This window comes from Oncorhynchus masou, chromosome 29 (genome assembly GCF_036934945.1).
Source record: "Oncorhynchus masou masou isolate Uvic2021 chromosome 29, UVic_Omas_1.1, whole genome shotgun sequence".
NCBI lineage: Eukaryota > Metazoa > Chordata > Actinopteri > Salmoniformes > Salmonidae > Oncorhynchus > Oncorhynchus masou.
This window is the reverse complement of record NC_088240.1, coordinates 36217280-36238118: the sequence shown is the minus strand read 5'-3', so window position 1 is coordinate 36238118 and position 20839 is coordinate 36217280. Positions and strand designations below refer to the sequence as shown.

Below are 20839 nucleotides of genomic sequence, written 5' to 3'. Positions count from 1 at the left end.
GTGGCCCCAGCCGACTTGTAAGTCGCTTTGGACAAAAGCGTCTGCTAAATGGGATATATAATATTTATATATTGTTCAAAATTATGGTGAAAAAGTAATTCCATTCAGGTGAATTATGATTATGTCTGAGCAACAGGTTCACAACCACTGTTTTCACACACTGCTGCCTTACTTCAACGAGAAAACACACAAAACAAATGCTTTCTTGCTGCGATGTCTGACTTCAATCTGGCGACAGATTAGGTAAAGACATTATTTCACAGGCTCTACCTACAGTACATCAGGAATGTATTCTTAATGTGTTTGGGTTTGTGTTCTAGCAAGGCAGGGCTCATTAAAGAAGCAATTTCTTCTAACAGCTTTGACTATCCAACCCTCACCTTTCCCCACAGCTAGGGACATTAATGGATTCCAGGATTCTATCAACTGTGGTCACATATCACAAAGGGTATAAGATTACTTATTTGTATTTGCTTAACCCCGTGTCCCTGTGTGGTGGAAGTGGCCACAAAGATTAGTCCGAGAGCAAACAACCATTATAAACCCATTTATCCATTCCAGTGGTGGGGCGAAATAGCACTGGGAGACCATGCTAAATCGCCCCCTGCTCAGAGGTCTGCATGCATCACCAGGAGGGGAAAGTTCAGACCTCACTGATTTAGCTATAGGCAGAGAAGAAAACTAAAACAATCTCATGGAACGGAATAGATGGTTTTATACTTAAGGTTGGTTCCGTTGCTACAGCGCATCACAAAGGGATAAAATACCATTTCAGGGCAAGGAAACTGATGTTGACAGTCAGATGAGCTATCAAAATGAATCTTCATATTCAATGAATTCTTCGGTCTCCTCAGCAGTGGGTGGTAAGAGTCTCTACACCTACATGATGCTGTCTAAATCACAGCTCTCGAATGAGACCTCATGGCACCTGGCCTGGGTCTACTCCTGAAGATACGTGGTTCTCTCTCTCTCTCTCTCTCTCTCTCTCTCTCTCTTTGACACCCACACTACCCCTGATTGCACCTTCAGTTTTATTATTAGATACAGTATCAAATTTCAGGTCAACTCCGGCATTTCTTCTATGCATAAAGCCAGGACTTACACAAGCTAAAGAGTGAGCAACGAAGAGAGGTAAGCTGCGCAGACTATCACTAAAGAGAATCCAGACAGGGATGCTACATGTTTTATCAGTCTTTTCCAACTCACTTCTTTTGTCGTGAAATGCCAGTTGTCTGCTTGATACAAAGCCAATTACATCCATCATAATGATCCATTAGTACTGCAGATCCAAGACGGAGTATGAAATGTCGCTTCGAATGATGTATCTGCCACTTTTGTATTTCAGTCAGAGAGTTCCGTCTCAAAGTATAAGTGATTCTATCCTATTTTTGGAGACAGAAAAGCATGATCATCACAAATAATAAGCAGCACACCATGCAAGTGACTGGTGCACACCTAGAGTCCTATGTCCTATGAGAGAGAGAGACGGACATAGCTTAATAAAACACTTTTGCGTTTAGGTCCCTACTTCATTAGCTGGTGGTGTTGAGGCATATGTGGGAATTCATTATATCCATGTTTAAACCTATGTAAGGACACACAATTAATTAACAATATGATCACTATTTCCATTTCCTTTAGTGCGGTGCCCTTGCAGAAGAGGAACTCTTTTGGCCCAGTTGTCTCATTCTCAGCCACGGGCAGTCCTCTAGTGGTGTGTTGCTGAGATTATTTATTTTCCCTTCCTTCTATATTTTATTAATGAGGAAATCTTCACAAAGGACAGGAAATGTTTTTCATGAATTGTGAGGTTGTGACTGTCTCCAGTTACCCCGGTGAAACAAATCACGCAATTAAAAAGAAATGAGCAAATAAAATCAATGCAGATCACTTACACTGTGGTGACCTACGACCTCTAGAGAGAACGATCCTAGTCAGTATTGCAATAAAGCTCAAATGATAGAAGAAAAAGCTGTGACACCGCTGTGTAGTACACCTTTGGATGGTCCCAGAGTATTAGCACATGGGTAGGGCCTAGTCTGGTGTGCATTGCGGTAGTCAAGCAGGAAGGAAAATCGCTTTCTATCACCTGTCAACACACACGCAAAAAAAAAAATGATAATGACACGTGGGGTATAAACTAGAGAGGGCCACATATATCACCACAGCATGTGACGGATGTTCAAACGCCATAGGCTGATCGAGACATCAATTCTCTAGGACAGCCAAATACATAACCTCTTAAAAAGTGTTTCAGATATATGACATTTTAAAACATTATTCAATCAAAAAAAAAAGGACGATTCCCTTATATGAAAACACTTCAAAGGCACCTCAAAGACATGCAAATATAAACAGCCATCCCACAAACTGAGATTCAATGCATATTTCAAGCCTAATGTATCATGTAAACCAAAACCCTGGAGGAGTTGGTGAATCCAGCATACCGTATGTTCAGTGATGAGTGTTCAGGTGTGAACTGACAGATGTTCAGTTAGCTTCCCCGACGCTTCAGATGATTCATCCCATCAAAACAAACATCTGACTTCTCATCTAATCTTACTTCACATGACATTCATCTACTGCTTTTCTATTACTTGTAGATAATATGAACGTACATTTTGTAAAACAAAACAAACCCGGGAGTGATCTGATTCACATGCATGCCATAATTCTGTTGCAGGGATGAATGCAGAACACAGGTTGAATAAAGGATGATGTCTGCCACCTGTTTCCATAATTCATAGACTGAGCCACTTGTGTTGTTTTTTTTTCATGCAAAATAGCAAGAGGTCAGAACAAATGGTTCCAATGGGAACAAATGGATTAGAGACTGGCTAGTCAGTGGAACCAATATAATCCATGATTTATTCCTTCTATTTTAATTACATGAATACTTGAGGAGGGAAAACAAAACCCATTTTGCTTGAATTCAGCTGACAGATTTGCATATTTAATCATGGGTCCTTTATACTGTCTGATTCATGTTTGATGTGCAGGCAGGTATGCATAGATAAAACCTCTGAAAATGATCTTCAAGGCTGTAATGTTTAATCTGATACCATTTAACACTTGGTTTAGTCTGGAAATGTGTTATTAAAATTGACTTGGCTACTCTACTGATATTTTGATATTACAGATTTTGATATTATGCCATGTATTTTTGGTATTATGATATTTGATGTGTATGACAACAGTGCCATGACCTTCTACGATCAATCAATCTCTATAGGTACAGCACCTTTCCACTCCTGTAATTCAGGCCTTTTCCTTTCGCCTGAAGTGATCAAATGAAGTTCCGCTTATTTTAGCCATGAATTCTACTAGATTCACTGAACATTTCACATGTTGTTCTACGTGAAATACCTCAGTCATATTTCACTTGCTTGGCCCATTTGGTTCCCGCCTAAGTCAAGAAAAGGGAAAGAAGAAAAAGTACAAACCTGCTGGTCTTGCCACCTGAGAGAGAAATAAAATAAAACTCACCACATTTTATTTTCTGAAATAAATGACTGAAAGCAAGTTCCTACAAGGGTATACCATTTGGGTTGGGTTGGCAGTGAGGTCTGGCTATGGGCTACATAATAGCTATATGTACAATAAAATATACAAAAACACACAGAACTCAACTGATTTGTAGTGGCACATACTAATAGTCCCATCGCTCGTAGTACACAGTGCCAAGCTTCAACTCTATTTTCATAAATAACATATTGAAACCCTTTCAGAGAGGAACAAGAACATTCAGACACACCAATATAATGGGAGCTTTATACAGCCTCTCGTATTTTCCCCCCTGTCTTCGACTATGCATAAACGGAAGCCGCGCATTGGCACACAGCTATTATAAGAAGAGATGGATGTTTTGGAGCATTCCATATTTCGCTAGCTAGACTGAATGAATGGAAGCAGAAGCACAGCTGCACTGAATGAACATCTGTTTTGGCCTGCTTTTGGCAGTGGCACCAAAGTCCCTCCTCTGCCCCCCCCCACACATTCATACTGAGGATAAATGAAGGTTAGGCTGAGGGTAATGTCAATGGCTGCCTTTTTGTCCAACTTTTGTCAGAAGTTCCAATGCACTGTGTCAGAGAGTGTTATTTTCTGCTGGTGGAGCTCTAGCAGTGAGGAGGTGCTGAGGGAAAAATCATTGCTATCGGGAGCTCAGCTTCCAGCTGTAAAGGATTTCTCACTCCTTGGTTGAATTAGCTTTTCACCTTTCCGGTATCTCGTCTTCTCTGGTCAGCGGAGCAGACATACGCTGTTGGGCGAGATAGATGCCACTGGAATCAAGATGAATATCTTTACTTAAGCTCTGTTGCCAGTTCCATGTCAGTCTCCCAGGCTTTTGTGTTTTATTTCACTCTAAAGCCCTGTAGACGCCAGCTCCTCCCATTCTATTCACATTAACTGGAATAGCTAAAGGTTTTCATGTGAGTTAAAGTATATTACTACGATGTAGCCCTATACGTGGATGAAAAGACACGTTCAAGAGTATGATAATCCTATATTGGTTTGTGAGCTTGTATGCAAACTCAATGGATTTCAGCATCACGGCAAAAACCGCCAATGCCCTACGCTGCAAAGCAAAGCCTGTGTACGATCATCCGGCACATGTGAAAGAAGAAACCCGCGTTATTAGAGTTTGGAGTTCATTTTCACGGGGTCTATCCTCCTCTCAACTACTTAAGGAACAGTGAGAAGCACAGGGGACATTTGGCAGACACGCAATCACTATTGTAAGCTGTGAATGCCCAATCGATATCCTCTGTGCGGTTGGACCTTGAGCTAATTGAAAATCTTTCAGCCTATAATGAATATGAAATGTCAGAGAGCCAAAATATATGAACTGACATTTAATCTCCACCCCTGGAACAATTCTCCAATTGAAAGTATGGACATGTTGACATCTAGAAAAAACACCGTATTTCAGTTAGACCACCCAATTATCAAATAGAAGGACATAAAACGTAAAACTGTTAGATAAATCGTATAAATCTTGTACTATTGGACCTTTACTGTAGTGACTGATGTAGTCTACAGTAGAGAGCTATTGAAGTGGCCAAGCTCTGTAACAGCGAATCGTACAGTGCATATACAGTAAACCCACACCATCAGCACTACATTTAGTCCTGGGTAACAAGACTCTAATAGTCAACCTGATGCTACCATTGAATATTAATCTGACAGATGTCACACTGCTCCACCAACACCTCAATGTGCTGTACTTTACATTGGGCCTCCGATGTTCTGACATGGAACAACTATCGAGAGAGCTGTGGCCCCATTTCAGCTGCTTGTTTCTGACAGCAGCATGCTTGTCATGTGTCTCTAAAGAGCAGATCGCAGCTAGACTGCTCGGCTTTAGTTCACTTCAGCAGTCTTGACATATCTATATGAAAGCTCCAAACTGAATTAGGTAAGTCTATTAAAAAAAATAACTGCCATGTTGTATTCATGTTTGTAATCTCCCCGAGTTAAACAAGCTCCTGTTGAACTGCTTTCCACAAAGCTCAGCGTTTCCCACAGTGTGCTACTATCCCACTGCAAGTCCCCATTTAACACAGCATGAGCCCACCAGCCAATGAGTTATGGCGTTTTCATCCAGTATAAATTGTCAAAGAAAAAAATGAAGATTCAAACAGTAAAACGAAAATGTACCTTCTTATTATAGTGCCCAAGTTGTGTCCACGGGACTAAACACAGACAAATAAAACATGAATGACATCTTACCATAAAATGAAAAACACAGACAAACAATTCAACACAGCACATTTTTTATACAAAGGCAAAGGGAGGGGGCTTACCGATGTACTGGTTCCACTCTGGGTCCAGATCGGCCTGGTTGGCGAGACAGCCCTTCATGACGTTCAGACAATAGTTGTTACAGGGCTTCACGGAGGGCATGGCTTGGCAGTATGGGCAGTACATCATCTTGGTCAGTGCTCGGATACATGCTGGGGTGCTGCTCACCTAGTGGGTGGATATAGTGTCAGAATAAAGATCAGCTACATAACAGATACGATATACTGTTTTACACAGATACGCTATACTTACACATAGGATACAGCAAACTGTAATTTCCTGTCTTGGATGAATAATAAGATACTAGCTGGCTAAGAAAGCTAACAGGAAGTAAAACTATGTTCTACATAAACCAGTATGATTCCTCCCAGGCAACATTTCTGTCCAGATTGAGGGCCCTTTACCAGGATCACAGCACAGTGAGTGACTGGGAGAACAGTAGGAGCATTCTACTGTGCTTTCTGTTTTCAATAGAGCACTACAACACAATTCTCATGAGGTCAAATGAAGTCCGAGAATGTCAGGCTTAAGACACTGTTTAAAATGCAAAAAGACACGCCGGCTGCTCCACTGTCCTTACATCTATGGCGCTCAACAGAAGCTCAGCATACATAAACAGGAACGACATGAACAACAGTTGTATCTGGTCAAATTGAAAATATGTGAAAAATACAGCACCAGATTTGTTTGGTCAATAATGCAAATATCAACATATTTTTTCTTTGAAGTCAAGGCTCCAGGGTAATGGCTAATGGCTTTATCTATTTAACAAACACCAACACAGACAGGCCCTTAATAATAATTTCTTAACCTTGTTACTGCATCTCAGGCCTATGTGAAAAAGCAATTCCCTAACCACCATTTCTGTCAGTGCATCAGCTTGCTGTGTGTGTGTGTGTGTGTGTGTGTGTGTGTGTGTGTGTGTGTGTGTGTGTGTGTGTGTGTGTGTGTGTGTGTGTGTGTGTGTGTGTGTGTGTGTGTGTGTGTGTGTGTGTGTGTGTGTGTGTGTGTGTGTAAGTGGATGCCTACATGTTTTATGCATTTTATTGCAGTAGTGTCTGAGCTTCTTGTTATTCTGGCCAAAATACACTACATGACCAAAAGTATGTGGACATGTGCTCATTGAGCATCTCATTCCAAAATCATGGGCATTATTATGGAGTTTGTCCCCCTTTGCTACTATAACAGCCTCTATTCTTCTGGGAAGGCTGTCCACTTGATGTTAGAACATTGCTGCGGGGGACTTGCTTCCATTCAGCCACAAGAGCATTAGCGGGGTCGGGCACTGATGTTGGGTGATTAGGCCTGGCTCGCAGTCGACGTTCCAATTCATCCCAAATGTGTTTGATGGGGTTGAGGTCAGGGCGCTGTGCAGGCCAGTCAAGTTCTTCCACACTGATCTCGGCAATCCATTTCTCTATGGACCTTGCTTTGTGCAAAGGGGCATACTGTTGCCACAAAGTTGTAAGCACAGAATCGTCTAGAATGTCATTGTATGCTGTAGTGTTAAGATTTCCCTTCACTGGATCTAAGGAGCCTAGGCCAAACCATTAAAAACAGCCCCAGACCGTTATTCCACCTCCACCAAACTTTAGAGTTAGCAATACTCATTCGGACAGGTAGTGTTCTCCTGGCGTCCACTAAACCAAGATTTGTCCAGATGGTAGAGCGTGATTCATCACTCCAGAGAACACATTTCCACTGCTCCAAAGTACAATGGCGGTGAGCTTTACACCACTCCAGCCGACGCTTGGCTTTGAACCTGGTGATCTTAGGCTTGTGTGCGGCTGCTCGGCCATGGATATCCCTTTCATGAAGCTCCCAACGAACAGTTCTTGTGCTGACGTTGCTTCCAGAGGCAGTTTGGAACTCGGTAGTAAGTGTTGCAACTAAGGACAGATCATTTTTACGCACTACGTGCTTCAGCACTCAGCAGTTCCGTCCTTTGGGCTTGTGTGGCCTACCACTTTCCGGCTGAGGCGTTGTTGCTCCACAATAACAGCACTTACAGTTGACCGGGGCAGCTCTAGCAGGGCAGATATTTGACTTCCAGATATTTGATATCCTATGACGGTGCCACATTCAAAGTCACTGAGCTCTTCAGTAAGCCCATTCTACTGCCAATGTTTGTCTCTGGAGATTGCATGGCAGTGTACTCTATTTTATAGATAAAATAGAGTATGAAATAGCCGAATCCACTCATTTGAAGGGATGTACACATACCTTTGTATATACTGTATACTGTAGATACAATAACACATTCCTATTTCGTCAGGTTAATCTCAACATCTTTAAAATAATAAAGGAAACACCCAGTCTCTGTTCTGAACGAAGTATAATTTTACACAACGCCCAAAATATCTTGTGTATTTCCAGTGTGAGCAGATGTACTAGTCTAAACTTCCCAAAGTACCCAGACACTGCATGAATGAGGTGAGAGAAGAGGCACAGCTCGGCTGGAAGTCTGTGTTTTGAGTGGTTTCTGAGCTGTCTTCATGTTTGATGTGATTGGACCCCTGTCTCTCTCAACCCAACAGTGAGGATCTGCTGAGGGGAAGGCAAGGCGGAGGCATCAACAGCCTCCACAGAGTCAGGCTTGAAGACAAGGATCAAACAAACACACACACACACACACACACTGACTGATACGCCTCAAACATCTACTGCTAGCTTCCTCCGTCATTGGCTTGACTTATCACAACAGTCTGATGCTGATCACTCAAACAATGTCATGTACCCACTGACATCCAAAGGAACTCACAGGTGTGGGGGCTGCGAGTTGAAGATATCAAGGGGGTCATCGTTTATTTAGATTCTCTGCTACCTGTGGTGGCTATACAGTATCTGCCTTCAATATTTGTGACATTTCAGATTGCTTTGTTCTGCAGTTGCACTGTAACTGTTGGTGAATACAATTCATTCATTTCATATGGATGCGATAAAAACAAGTATTTTTCAGATTCTAAGATCTTAAAAGGGTCATTTGAACCTGAAATCCACTTAATTTTAAAATACTCCACTGGAAGAATCCTTCATGTGCATGTCTGTACAGTAAGACATGGTATAGGGTTGCTTCCCCCTTTTTCAATTTGCAGAACTGACATCTGACAAATGCTACCCTTCCCCACAAATGGCTTGGGTGCAGACCAGCACTTAGTATGTTGCCATAATGTCTGCTTGACTCTCCCCTATCTCTCCCTGGACTGCTTGCTCCAGAGCAGGTATTATTCTAATGATACAGGCTCATCAAAGCGCGTCCTATTATTAGAATCAATCAATAGCCACATCAGTGCTTTGCAACACTGAATAACAGAAATACATGGTGTACCCATAATGGGAATGCAGTCTTTGATACTTTGAGAACATTTTGATATCCTTGGGTATATCTTTTCATATCAGAGGTTTAGAAAAATGGGTAAACACCAAGCCTACGCTGGTATTTCTGCTGTAATAAGTGTAATTGAATGCCAAACTCTGATTGATCATGGGTAAACTAAACTGCCAGGCGATATATAAACGTGTGTCTCTAGTTACTCAGGCAGTGCCTCCAGTCAAAATCTGAGTGTCTTAGTCAAAAACTGTGAACTGCTGGGATGTGATGTACTACACCAGCTCCTTTAACTCAATAAAGTCCCCCAGCAGCACTCGGCATAGATGTCACATCTCACTGTAGCCGGGTGCCAGGACACCTCCTCTGTGGTGTCTTATTCCATTATGCTTACACCCAATCTCTTCTGATGAGTTGAGGCCCCGTGGATCAAAGCGCCTTTGCCCCGCCACATGACCTGTGTCTCAGGTCCCTGGGTAATGTCAGAGGTGAGGTGGGGACATGGCGGCTGCCAGGGAACCTAGGATGTGTGTCAATACCACAGATCCTAACAACTCATCCCCAGCTTTTGCTCATAGAGAGGGTTTCATCAGGCTGCCCTGGCTGGAAATGGGGAACTGATATGGCCTGGAGGTGCGTGACGTGATCACACATGATTGTGGTTCACGGAGTTCATCATGCTTGCTGGTAATGAATGGCCCGCAGTGGAAAGGTTGAGTTTGTTGGAGGTTCATGAGTTATACATCTGATTCTCCGCAGGCTGCCAAATCACCTTGGGTTTCCTCGTGCCTTTGACCGTATAATACTGTAGCTGCGCTAAAATCCTCATGACGCATACCCTATTTATCATGAATTATGATGAACATAAACCCATTGACCAGCAACAGTTGCATAAGGACTCAATTTCCAAACAGGGTATTAACTGTTTTCTAGCCTTGATGTCCAGGCTTCTCCTCGGACTACGCAGAACAGGTTACACAGTATTATCAACACCGATAATGGTAACAAACGCATGCAATTCCGATAAATTGCTTGTGACCACCGAAGCAGGGGAAGCAAATTGTATCTATAAGGCCAGTGTTCTCATGTTGATATTAACTGTGAACACGATCTAGAAAACAGTTGTTTTTGTTGTTGAGTGGAGCAAATACCAAGCATACATCTCTTGCTATGCCTTTAATCTTCCTTTGCACTGGATCGAAACTACACACACTCCTAAGGCAGTGATATACTGCAGCAACAGCTAGCTGCATTAAGATTATATCACATCAAACAGAATACTTACAGCAAGATTAATGGGGATGGTATACAGACTTAACAAATATTGGACGATAGAGATACAAACATCCATAGCAAATAATATTTCCTCGTAGCTTGGAGACAGATACTCTTCCCATGCTTAAGAATTCCTTGTGAATAACGGGAGGCCCCATCAGTAGTCATTATAGAGCACTCGAGAGGGCAGCCCTGAGCCTCAACCCAAAAGCCCATAGGCCCATACAAAGAGGTGGTGCTGGTGGTAAGTCAGTGGTAAGTCAGTAATATTATATTGTAGGGGATCTTCTGGGAGAGAACAAAACCTCACCCTGAAAGTAAATTAGAACACCTTCAGCTTGTTCAAGAATGTGTTGGATTCTGTTAAAAGCCTACTTCTTTCCGCACCAGTAAAATTCATTCCAACACCAACTCCAACACCAACAAATTGCTCCGTTTTATGATCTCAGGTTTTGGAATTAAATATTTATATGTGATAATGATGGATCCAACACAATCAGTCCATTGTTCAATTCTGGGAAAAGTTTTGATATAAATCTATGACATTAATTGTACATTATACAATTGGGTCAAAGGATTCAGGAGAAAATTCCCTTTTTCAATGGGAAATGGTGTATTCCTTATCAGAATTAGCATTCTCACCGCTGCACAATAGCAGCAAATTAGGCAAAAGCTAAAAAAAAAACTAAACTCATGAAAAAATACTACAATTTACTAAAGAATACTACAGTACTTACTAAAGAATTCTAGTATTTTATAGTAAACTGTATATTGTAGAATACTGTCACACCCTGATATGTTTAACCTGTCCTTGTGATTGTCTCCACCCCCCTCCAGCTGTCACCCATCTTCCCTTTTACCCTCAGTGTATATACAGTTGAAGTCGGAGGTTTACATACACCTTAGCCAAATACATTTAAACCCAGTTTTTCACAATTCCTGACAATTAATCCAAGTAAAAAGTACATGTCTTTGGTCAGTTAGGATGACCACTTTTTTTTAAGAATGTGAAATGTCAAAATAATAATAGAGAAAATGAGTTCTTCCAGCTTTTATTTATTTCATCACATTCCCAGTGGGTCAGAAGTTTACATACAGTCAATTTGTATTTGGTAGCATTGCCTTTAAAATGTTTAACTTGGGTCAAACGTTTTGGGTAGCCTTCCACAAGCTTCCCACAATAAGTTGGGTGAATTCTGGCCCATTCCTCCTGACAGAGCTGGTGTAATTGAGTCAGGTTTGAAGGCCTCCTTGCTCGCACATGCTTTTTCAGTTCTGCCCACAAAATTTCTATAGGATTGACGTCAGTGGCTTTGTGATGGCCACTCCAATACCTTGACTTTGTTGTCCTTAAGCCATTTGCCACAACTTTGGAAGTATGCTTGGGGTCATTGTCCATTTGGAAGACCCATTTGCGACCAAGGTTTAACTTCCTGACTGATGTCTTGAGATGTTGCTTCAATACATCCACATAAGTTGCCATCCTCATGGAGCCATCTTTTGTGAAGTGCACCGGTCCCTCCTGCAGCAAAGCACCCCCACAACATGATGCTGCCACCCCTGTGCTTCACAATTGGGATGGTGTTCTTCGGCTTGCAAGCCTCCCCCTTTTTCCTCCAAACATAACGATGGTCATTTTGGCCAAACAGTTCTATTTTTGTTTCATCAGACCAGAGGACATTTCTCCAAAAAGTACGATCTTTGTCCCCATGTGCAGTTGCAAACCGTAGTCTGGCTTTTTTATGGCGGTTTTGGAGCAGTGGCTTCTTCCTTGCTGAGCGGCCTTTCAGGTTATGTCGATATAGGACTCGTTTTACTGTGGATATTAATACTTTTTGTACCCGTTTCCTCCAGCATCTTCACAAGGTCATTTGCTGTTGTTTTGGGATTGATTTGCACTTTTCACACCAAAGTACGTTCATCTCAAGAAGACAGAACCTGTCTCCTCACTGAGCGGTATGACGGCTGCATGGTCCCATGGTGTTTTTACTTGGGTACTATTGTTTGAACAGATGAACGTGGTACCTTCAGGCATTTGGAAATTGCTCCCAAGGATGAACCAGACTTAATTAATTAAGTATAAATTAATTATAAGTGAAATAATCTGTCTGTAAACAATTGTTGGAAAAATTACTTGTGTCATGCACAAAGTAGATGTTATAAAAATAGGTTTTAATGACTCCAACCTAAGTGTATGTTAACTTCCGACTTCAACTGTATACCTGTGTTCTCTGTTTGTCTGTTGTCCATTCATCTTGTCTCGTCAAGTCAACCGGCGTGTTTTTCCATGCTCCTTCTTTTTCCAAGTCTCTGTTTTTCTAGTCCTCTCAGTTCTGACCTTTGCCTGCCCTGACACTGAGCCCACCTGCCTGACCATTCAGCCTGCCCTGACACTGAGCCTGCCGGCCACTCTGTACCTCCTGGACTCTGACCTGGTTTATGATCTTTTGCCTGTCCACGACCTGTCACTAGCCTGCGCCTTGTTTTATAATAAATATCAGAGACTCGAACCATCTGCCTCCCTTGTCTGGATCTGCGTCTCGCCCTGTATCGTTATAGAATACTGTTATCCACACTGTATTTTCCCTCAATCCTTTGTAGTACTTACTATATAATCGCGTAGTATACTGTAGAATAATATACTCCACACTGTAGTATCCCTCGAACGTCTAGTGCTTACTATAGAATCTTGTAGTATACTGTAGAATACTACAAAATGATCTTCAATGCTGTAATGTTTAATCTGATACCATTTAAAACCTGGTTTAGTCTGGAAATATATTGGTAACTTTTTCTTGGCTACTGTACTGAAATTTGTATATGTTTTGTACACCAAGTGTATGTTTGATTTGCAGGCAGGTACGCATAGACAAAAGCCTCTGAAAATGATATTCAATGCTCCCACTCCATTTTCTTGGCTACTGTACTGATATTTTGATATATATCAACAGACACACACACACACACACACACACACACACACACACACACACACACACACACACACACACACACACACACACACACACACACACACACACACACACACACACACACACACACACACACACAAACACACACACACACACACACACACACACACACACACACACACACACACACACACACACACTACTGGTCAAATGTTTTAGAACACCTACTCATTCAAGGGTTTTTCTTTATTTGTACTATTGTTTTACTACTACTTCATGAAGCTGGTTGAGAGAACGCCAAGAGTGTGCAAAGCTGTCATCAAGGCACAGAGTGGCAATTTGAAGAATCTCAAATAAAAAATTAATTTACAATTTGTTTAAAAAAATGGTTACTACATGATTCCATATGTGTTATTTCTTAGTTTTGATGTCTTCACTATTATTATACAAAGTAGAAGATAGTAAAAATAAACAAAAACCATTGAATGAGTAGGTGTTCTAAAACTTTTGGGAGTAGTACACAGCATTGTACGAGATCTTCAGTTTCATGAAAATGTATCACATGGAATAGCCTTCATTTCTCAGAACAAGAACAGACAGACGAGTTTCAGAAGAAAGTTCTTTGTTCCTGGCCATTTTGAGCCTGTAATCGAACCCACAAATGCTGATGCTCCAAATACTCAACTAGTCGAGAGAAGGTCAATTTTATTGCTTCCTTAAATCAGCAGAACAGTTTTCAGCTGTGCTTACATAATTGCAAAATGATTTTCTAATGATCAATTAGCCTTGTAAAATGATCAACTTGGATTAGCTAACACAACGTGCCATTGGAACACAGGAGTGATGGTTGCTGATAATAGGCCTCTGTACGCCTATGTAGATATTCCATAAAAAAATCTGCCGTTTCCAGCTACAATAGTCATTTACAACATTAACAATGTCTATACTGGATTTCTGATCAGTTTGATGTTATTTTAATGGACAAAACATGTGCGTAGTATATATATATATATATATAGATACATATTTAAATGTATTACAGATTTAAATTTTGTAATATTATATATTTTGATATCATGATATTTGATCTGTATGACAACAGTGCCATGACCTTCTACGATCAATCAATCTCTATAGGTACAGCACCTTTCCACTCCTGTAATTCAGCCCTTTTCCTTTAGCCTGAAATAATCAAATGAAGTTCCGCTTATTTTAATCATGAATTCTACTAGACTCACTGAACATTTCACATTTTGTTCTACGTGAAATACCTCAGTCATATTTCATTTGCTTGGCCCATTTGCTTTCCGCCTAAGGCGAGAAAAGAGAAATAAATAAAGTTGCTGGTCTTGCCACCTGAGAGAGAGATAAAACAAAACAAATAATATTTTCAGAAATAATTTACAACTTGTAGAGTCCATGCCCCAACAAACTGAAGCTGTTATGAGGGCAAAAATGAGGAGATTCAACTCAAAATTAGGAAGGTGTTCCTAATGTTTGATACATTCAGTGTACAGCGCATTCGGAAAGTATTCAGCAGGGGGGCGGCAGGGTAGCCTAGTGGCTAGAGCGCTGGACTGGCAACCGGAAGGCTTGCGAGCTCAAACCCCGAGCTGACAAGGTACAAATCTGTCGTTCTGCCCCTGAACAGGCAGTCAACCCACTGTTCCCAGGCCAACATTGAAAATAAGAATGTGTTCTTAACTGACTTGCCTGGTTAAATAAAGGTAAATTTTTTTTTTTTTACAAAATTCAGAAAGTATTCAGACCCCTTGACTTTTTCCACATTTTGTTATGTTACAGCCTTATTCTAAAATGTATTAAATTGTTTTTCCCCCTCATCAATCTACACACAATGCCCCATAATGACAAAGCAAAAACAGGTTTTCAGACATTTTTGCAAATACATTAACAAATATTAAATATTACGTTTACATAAGAATTCAGGCCCTTCACTCAGAACTTTGTTGAAGCACCTTTGGCAGTGATTATAGCCATGAGTCTTCTTGGGAATGACGCTACAAGCTTGGCACACCTGTATTTGGGGAGTTCCTCCCACTCTTCTCTGTAGATCCTGTCAAGATCTGTCAGGTTGTATGGGGAGCGACACTGCACAGCCATTTTCAGGTCTCTCCAGAGATATTCAATCAGGTTCAAGTCCGGGCTCTGGCTGGGCCACTCAAGGACATTCAGAGACTTGTCCTGAAGCCACTACTGCATTGTCTTGGTTGTGTGCTTAGGGTTTCTGTCCTGTTGGAAGGTGAACCATCGCCCCAGTCTGAGGTATTGAGTGTTATGGAGAAGGTTTTCATCAAGGGTTTCTCTGTACTTTGATCCATTCATCTTTCCACCAATCCTGACTAGTCTCCCAGTCTATGACACAGAAAAAAACATCCCCACAGCATGATACTGCAACCACCATGCCTCACTGTAGGGATGGTGCCAGGTTTCCTCCAGACGTGAAGCTTGGCATTCAGGCCAAAGAGTTCAATCTATGTTTCATCAGACCAGAGAATCTTGTTTCTCATGGTCTGACAGTCTTTAGGTTACTTTTGGGGCGGCAGGGTAGCCTAGTGGTTAGAGCGTTGGACTAATAACTGAAAGGTTGCAAGTTCAAATCCCCGAGCTGACATGGTACAAATCTGTCGTTCTGCCCCTGAACAGGCAGTTAACCCACTGTTCCTAGGCCGTCATTAAAAATAAGAATTTGTTCTTAACTGACTTGCCTGGTAAAATAAAAACTTTTGGCAAACTGCAAGCGGGTTGTCATGTGCCTTTTACTAAGGAGTGGCTTCTGTCTGTCCAGTACCATAAAGTCCTGATTAGTGGAGTGCTGTAGGGATGGTTGGCCTTCTGGAAGGTTATCTCATCTCCACAGAGGAATTCTAGAGCTCTGTCAGAGTGACCATTGGATTCTTGGTAACCTCCCTGACCAAGGCCCTTCTCCCCCAATTGCTCAGTTTGGCCAGGCGGCGAGCTCTAGGAAGAGTCTTGGTGGATCCAAACTTCATCCACTTAAGAATGATGGAGGCCACTGTGTTCTTGGGGACCTTCAATGCTGCAGAAAATATTATGTTACCCTTCCCCAGATCTGTGCCTCAACACAATCCCATCTCGGAGCTCTACGGACAATTCCTTCAACCTCATGGCTTAGTTTTTGCTCTGACGTGTACTGTCAACTGAGGGACCTTATATAGACAGATGTGTGCCTTTCCAAATCATGTCCAGTCAATGTAAACCACAGGTGGACTCCAATCATGTTGTAGAAACATCTCAAGGATGATCAGTGGAAACCGGATGTACCTGAGCTCAATTTTGAGTCCCATAGCAAAGGGTCTGAATACTTATGTAAATAAGGTTTTTCTGTTTTTTATTTGTAATACTTTTGCAAACATTTCTAAATACCTATTTTCGCTTTGTCATTATGGGGTATTGTGTGTAGATTGATAAGAATTATTATTTTAAAAATCCATTTCAGAATAATGCTGTAACGTACACTACCGTTCAAAAGTTCGGGGTCACTTAGAAATGTCCTTGTTTTCCATGAAAACACACATGAAATGAGTTGCAAAATGAATTGTAAATATAGTGAAGACATTGCCAAGATTAAAAATAATGATTTTAATTAATTCTGTCCTTTAAACTTCATCAAAGAATCCTCTATTTGCAGCAATTATAGCCTTGCAGACCTTTGACATTCTAGTTGCCAATTTGTTGACGTAATCTGAAGAGATTTCCCCACATGCTCCCTGAAGTACCTCCCACAGGTTGGACTGGCTTGATGGGCACTTCTTACATACCATACGGTCTAGCTGCTCCCACAACAGCTCAATAGGGTTCAGATCCGGTGACTGTGCTGGCAACACCTCTGTCCAGTGTCTGTGTTCTTTTGCCCATCTTAATCTTTTATTTTTATTGGCCAGTCTGAGATATGGCTTTTTCTTTGCAACTCTGCCTAGAAGGCCACCATCCCGGAGTCACCTCTTCAGTGTTGACATTGAGACTGGTGTTTTGCGGGTACTATTTATTGAAGCTGCCAGTTGAGGACTTGTGAGGCGTCTAGACACTCTAATGTACTTGTCCTCCTGCTCAGTTGTGCAACCGGGGCCTCCCACTCCTCTTTCTATTCTGGTTAGAGCCAGTTTGCACTGTTCTGTGAAGGGAGTAGTACACAGCGTTGCACCAGATTGTCAGTTTCTTGGCAATTTCTCACATTGTCATTAAGACTCCTGTCCTACCTACTTACAGGTTATGTCAAATTTGTTCTTCTATTATTGGTCCAGTAGGTTTCTGCAAAGAGAAATCACCCACTTTGGATCCTTGAAAAGCGCTATATAAGTCCTATTTAATATTATAGTAAATACTACAGTATACCCTAGTAATATCTGCAAAATATTTTTTTTACTAGGGCAGTTTTTTATGAATGACAGAGATTTGGGCTTACCTTGGACACCCTGTTGGCCACCTCTCGACCAACCGAGAGCCCCTGGACGAATGTGCGGGCTGCAATGAAGGCCCTTGTAACCTGAGCCTTGAGCTTCCTAGGCACGTCTCCAAAGGGTTTAAGCTGGTCTGTGTACTTGCTGATGCACTCCAGATAGTCATCTGTGATGACGTACTGGGAGTTGAGCAGCGTGAACATGCGCTCCAGCAGCCGCGACCAGAAGTCGTTGAGCATCTCCTCCAGGTTCACGTTGCCCCCAGTGTAGTAGCGCTTCAGCTCGGCAAACAGGTTCTGGAAGACTTCTGAGTTCTGCATGTAAGGCTTGCCATAGGTCCGCACGAACATCTCGTTCAGGGACTTCTCCGTGTTCTCCAGCAGCTCCAGGAAGAACTCTTGGTCAAGAGAAGAAAGAGAGAGACAATTCAAATAATGTACAATAATAAAAATAATAATAATATTTAGTAGAAGAGACAAGATAGAATTTTCAGAATTTGGTTGTGTATCAGCCGTCTTTCTATTCTGCTTTTCACTGACAGCCCGTATCAGCAAAAACATTTTAGATTGGTAAGTTAGTCTAGCCAGCTATCTAAACTTCTAGTAACCATGGTCAAATTACCGACCGGGGGACCCCCATTTGTTTTATTAGTCACTCTCAGTCAGATATCGTATTAAAACGGCAAACAATTCTCTCACACTATGGCAAAATAAGTAGAATTACAAGTGATTAGCTGTAAAACTGCACATGGCAAGAAATTAGCTATAGAATTTGAAAAAATTCTCTCCGCCCCATGACAAAATGTGGAGGTTTGCAGCAAATTTGCTTTAAAACTGCAACATTTTCTCTATGCCCAATGGCAAAATGTGTAGAATTGCAGAAAACTTGCTTTAAAACTGCACAAAAAACTGTACGGCCCATAGCAAAAATATGTAGAATTGCAGGAAATGAATTTGGTTCTCTCTGCTGTCAAGAGGAGGGGCCGATAAAATGTTTTGCTCGCAGGGTGGGGGGGGGGGGGGCAAAAGGCTTGGGACGGCTCTGACTGCATGTGTGGGTATGGTTGTGGGGATGCAGATCTGCGAGCCACTGCGGCCCCTCATGACAAGTTCAGATTTTTTGTGAATCCCAACCCATTCAAAGTTGCCCATCTCTGATGTACAGCATATCCGATATACAGTATATATATATATATATATATATATATATATATATATATATATATATATAGTTGAAGTCAGAAGGTTACATACACTTAGGTTGAAGTCATTAAAACACATTTTTCAAACACCACACATTTCTTGTTAACAAATTATAGTTTTGGCAAGTCAGTTAGGACATCTACTTTGTGCATGAGACAAGACATTTTTCCAAAATTTGTTTACAGACAGATTATTTCAATTATAATTCACTGTATCACAATTCCAGGGGGTCAGAAGTTTACATACACTAAGTTGACTGTGCCTTTAAGAGCTTGGAAAATTCCAGAAAATTATGTCATGGCTTTAGAAGCTTCTGAGAGGCTAATTGTCATAATTTGAGTCAATTGGAGTTGTACCTGTGGATGTATTTCAAGGCCTACCTTCAAACTCAGTGCATCTTTGCTTGACATAATGGGAAAATCAAAAGAAATCAGCTAAGACCTCAGAAAGAAAATTGTAGACCTCCACAAGTAACATAAAAGGCCGCTCAGCAAGGAAGAAGCCACTGCTCCAAAATCACCATAAAAAAGACAGACTACGGTTTGCAACTGCACATGGGTACAACAATCATACTTTTTGGAGAAATTTCCTCTGGTCTGATGAAACAAAAATATAACTGTTTGTCCATAATGACCATTGTTATGTTTGGAGGAAAAGGGGGAGGCTTGCAAGCCGAAGAACACCATCCATTTACATTTACATTTACATTTAAGTCATTTAGCAGACGCTCTTATCCAGAGCGACTTACAAATTGGTGAATTCACCTTCTGACATCAGTGGAACAGCCACTTTACAATAGTGCATCTAAATCATTTAAGGGGGGGGGGTGAGAAGGATTGCTTTATCCTATCCTAGGTATTCCTTGAAGAGGTGTGGTTTCAGGTGTCTCCGGAAGGTGGTGATTGACTCCGCTGTCCTGGCGTCGTGAGGGAGTTTGTTCCACCATTGGGGGGCCAGAGCAGCAAACAGTTTTGACTGGGCTGAGCGGGAACTGTACTTCCTCAGTGGTAGGGAGGCGAGCAGGCCAGAGGTGGATGAACGCAGTGCCCTAGTTTGGGTGTAGGGCCTGATCAGAGCCTGGAGGTACTGCGGTGCCGTTCCCCTCACAGCTCCGTAGGCAAGCACCATGGTCTTGTAGCGGATGCGAGCTTCAACTGGAAGCCAGTGGAGAGAGCGGAGGAGCGGGGTGACGTGAGAGAACTTGGGAAGGTTGAACACCATCCCAACCGTGAAGCACAGGGGTGGCAGCATCATGTTGTGGGGGTACTTTGCTGCAGGAGGGACTGGTGCACTTCACAAAATAGATGGCTCCATGAGGATGGAAAATTGTGGATATATTGAAGCAACATCTCAAGACATCAGTCAGTAAGTTAAAGCTTGGTCGCAAATGGGTCTTCCAAGTGGACAATGACCCCAAACATACTTCCAAGTTGTGGCAAAATGGCTTAAAGACAACAAAGTCAAGGTATTGGAGTGGCCATCACAAAGCCCTGATATCAACCCTATAGAATTTATTTGGGGCAGAAATTAAAAAGCGTGTCCGAGCAAGGAGGCCTACAAACCTGACTCAATTACACCAGCACTGTCAGGAGGAATGGGCCAAAATTCACCCAACTTATTGTGGGAAGCTTGTGGAAGGCTACCCGAAACGTTTGACCCAAGGTAAACCATTTAAAGGCAATGCTACCAAATACTAATTGAGTGTATGTAAACTTCTAACCCACTGGGAATGTGATGAAAGAAATAAAAGCTGAAATAAATAATTCTATAGGATGGCTGTTTTTTTTCAAATGACTTCCTCACCATCTTAAATAAGCATTCCCCTTTCAAGAAATTTAGAACCAGGAACAGATATAG

The 20839-nt window shown here is 41.7% G+C and overlaps 1 protein-coding gene across 1 annotated transcript in view; it reads right to left on the bottom strand.

Annotated features, from left to right (window-relative positions):
- Positions 1-20839, bottom strand: part of LOC135519423 (glypican-6-like) — a 115490-nt gene that overhangs the window by 45043 nt on the left and 49608 nt on the right. Inside the window, exons 3-4 of the mRNA XM_064944638.1 lie at positions 17786-18177; positions 5808-5973 (exon numbers count right to left, since the gene is read on the bottom strand). Of these exons, the coding sequence (XP_064800710.1) occupies positions 5808-5973; positions 17786-18177 (558 nt within the window). The remainder of the gene's footprint in view (positions 1-5807; positions 5974-17785; positions 18178-20839) is intronic.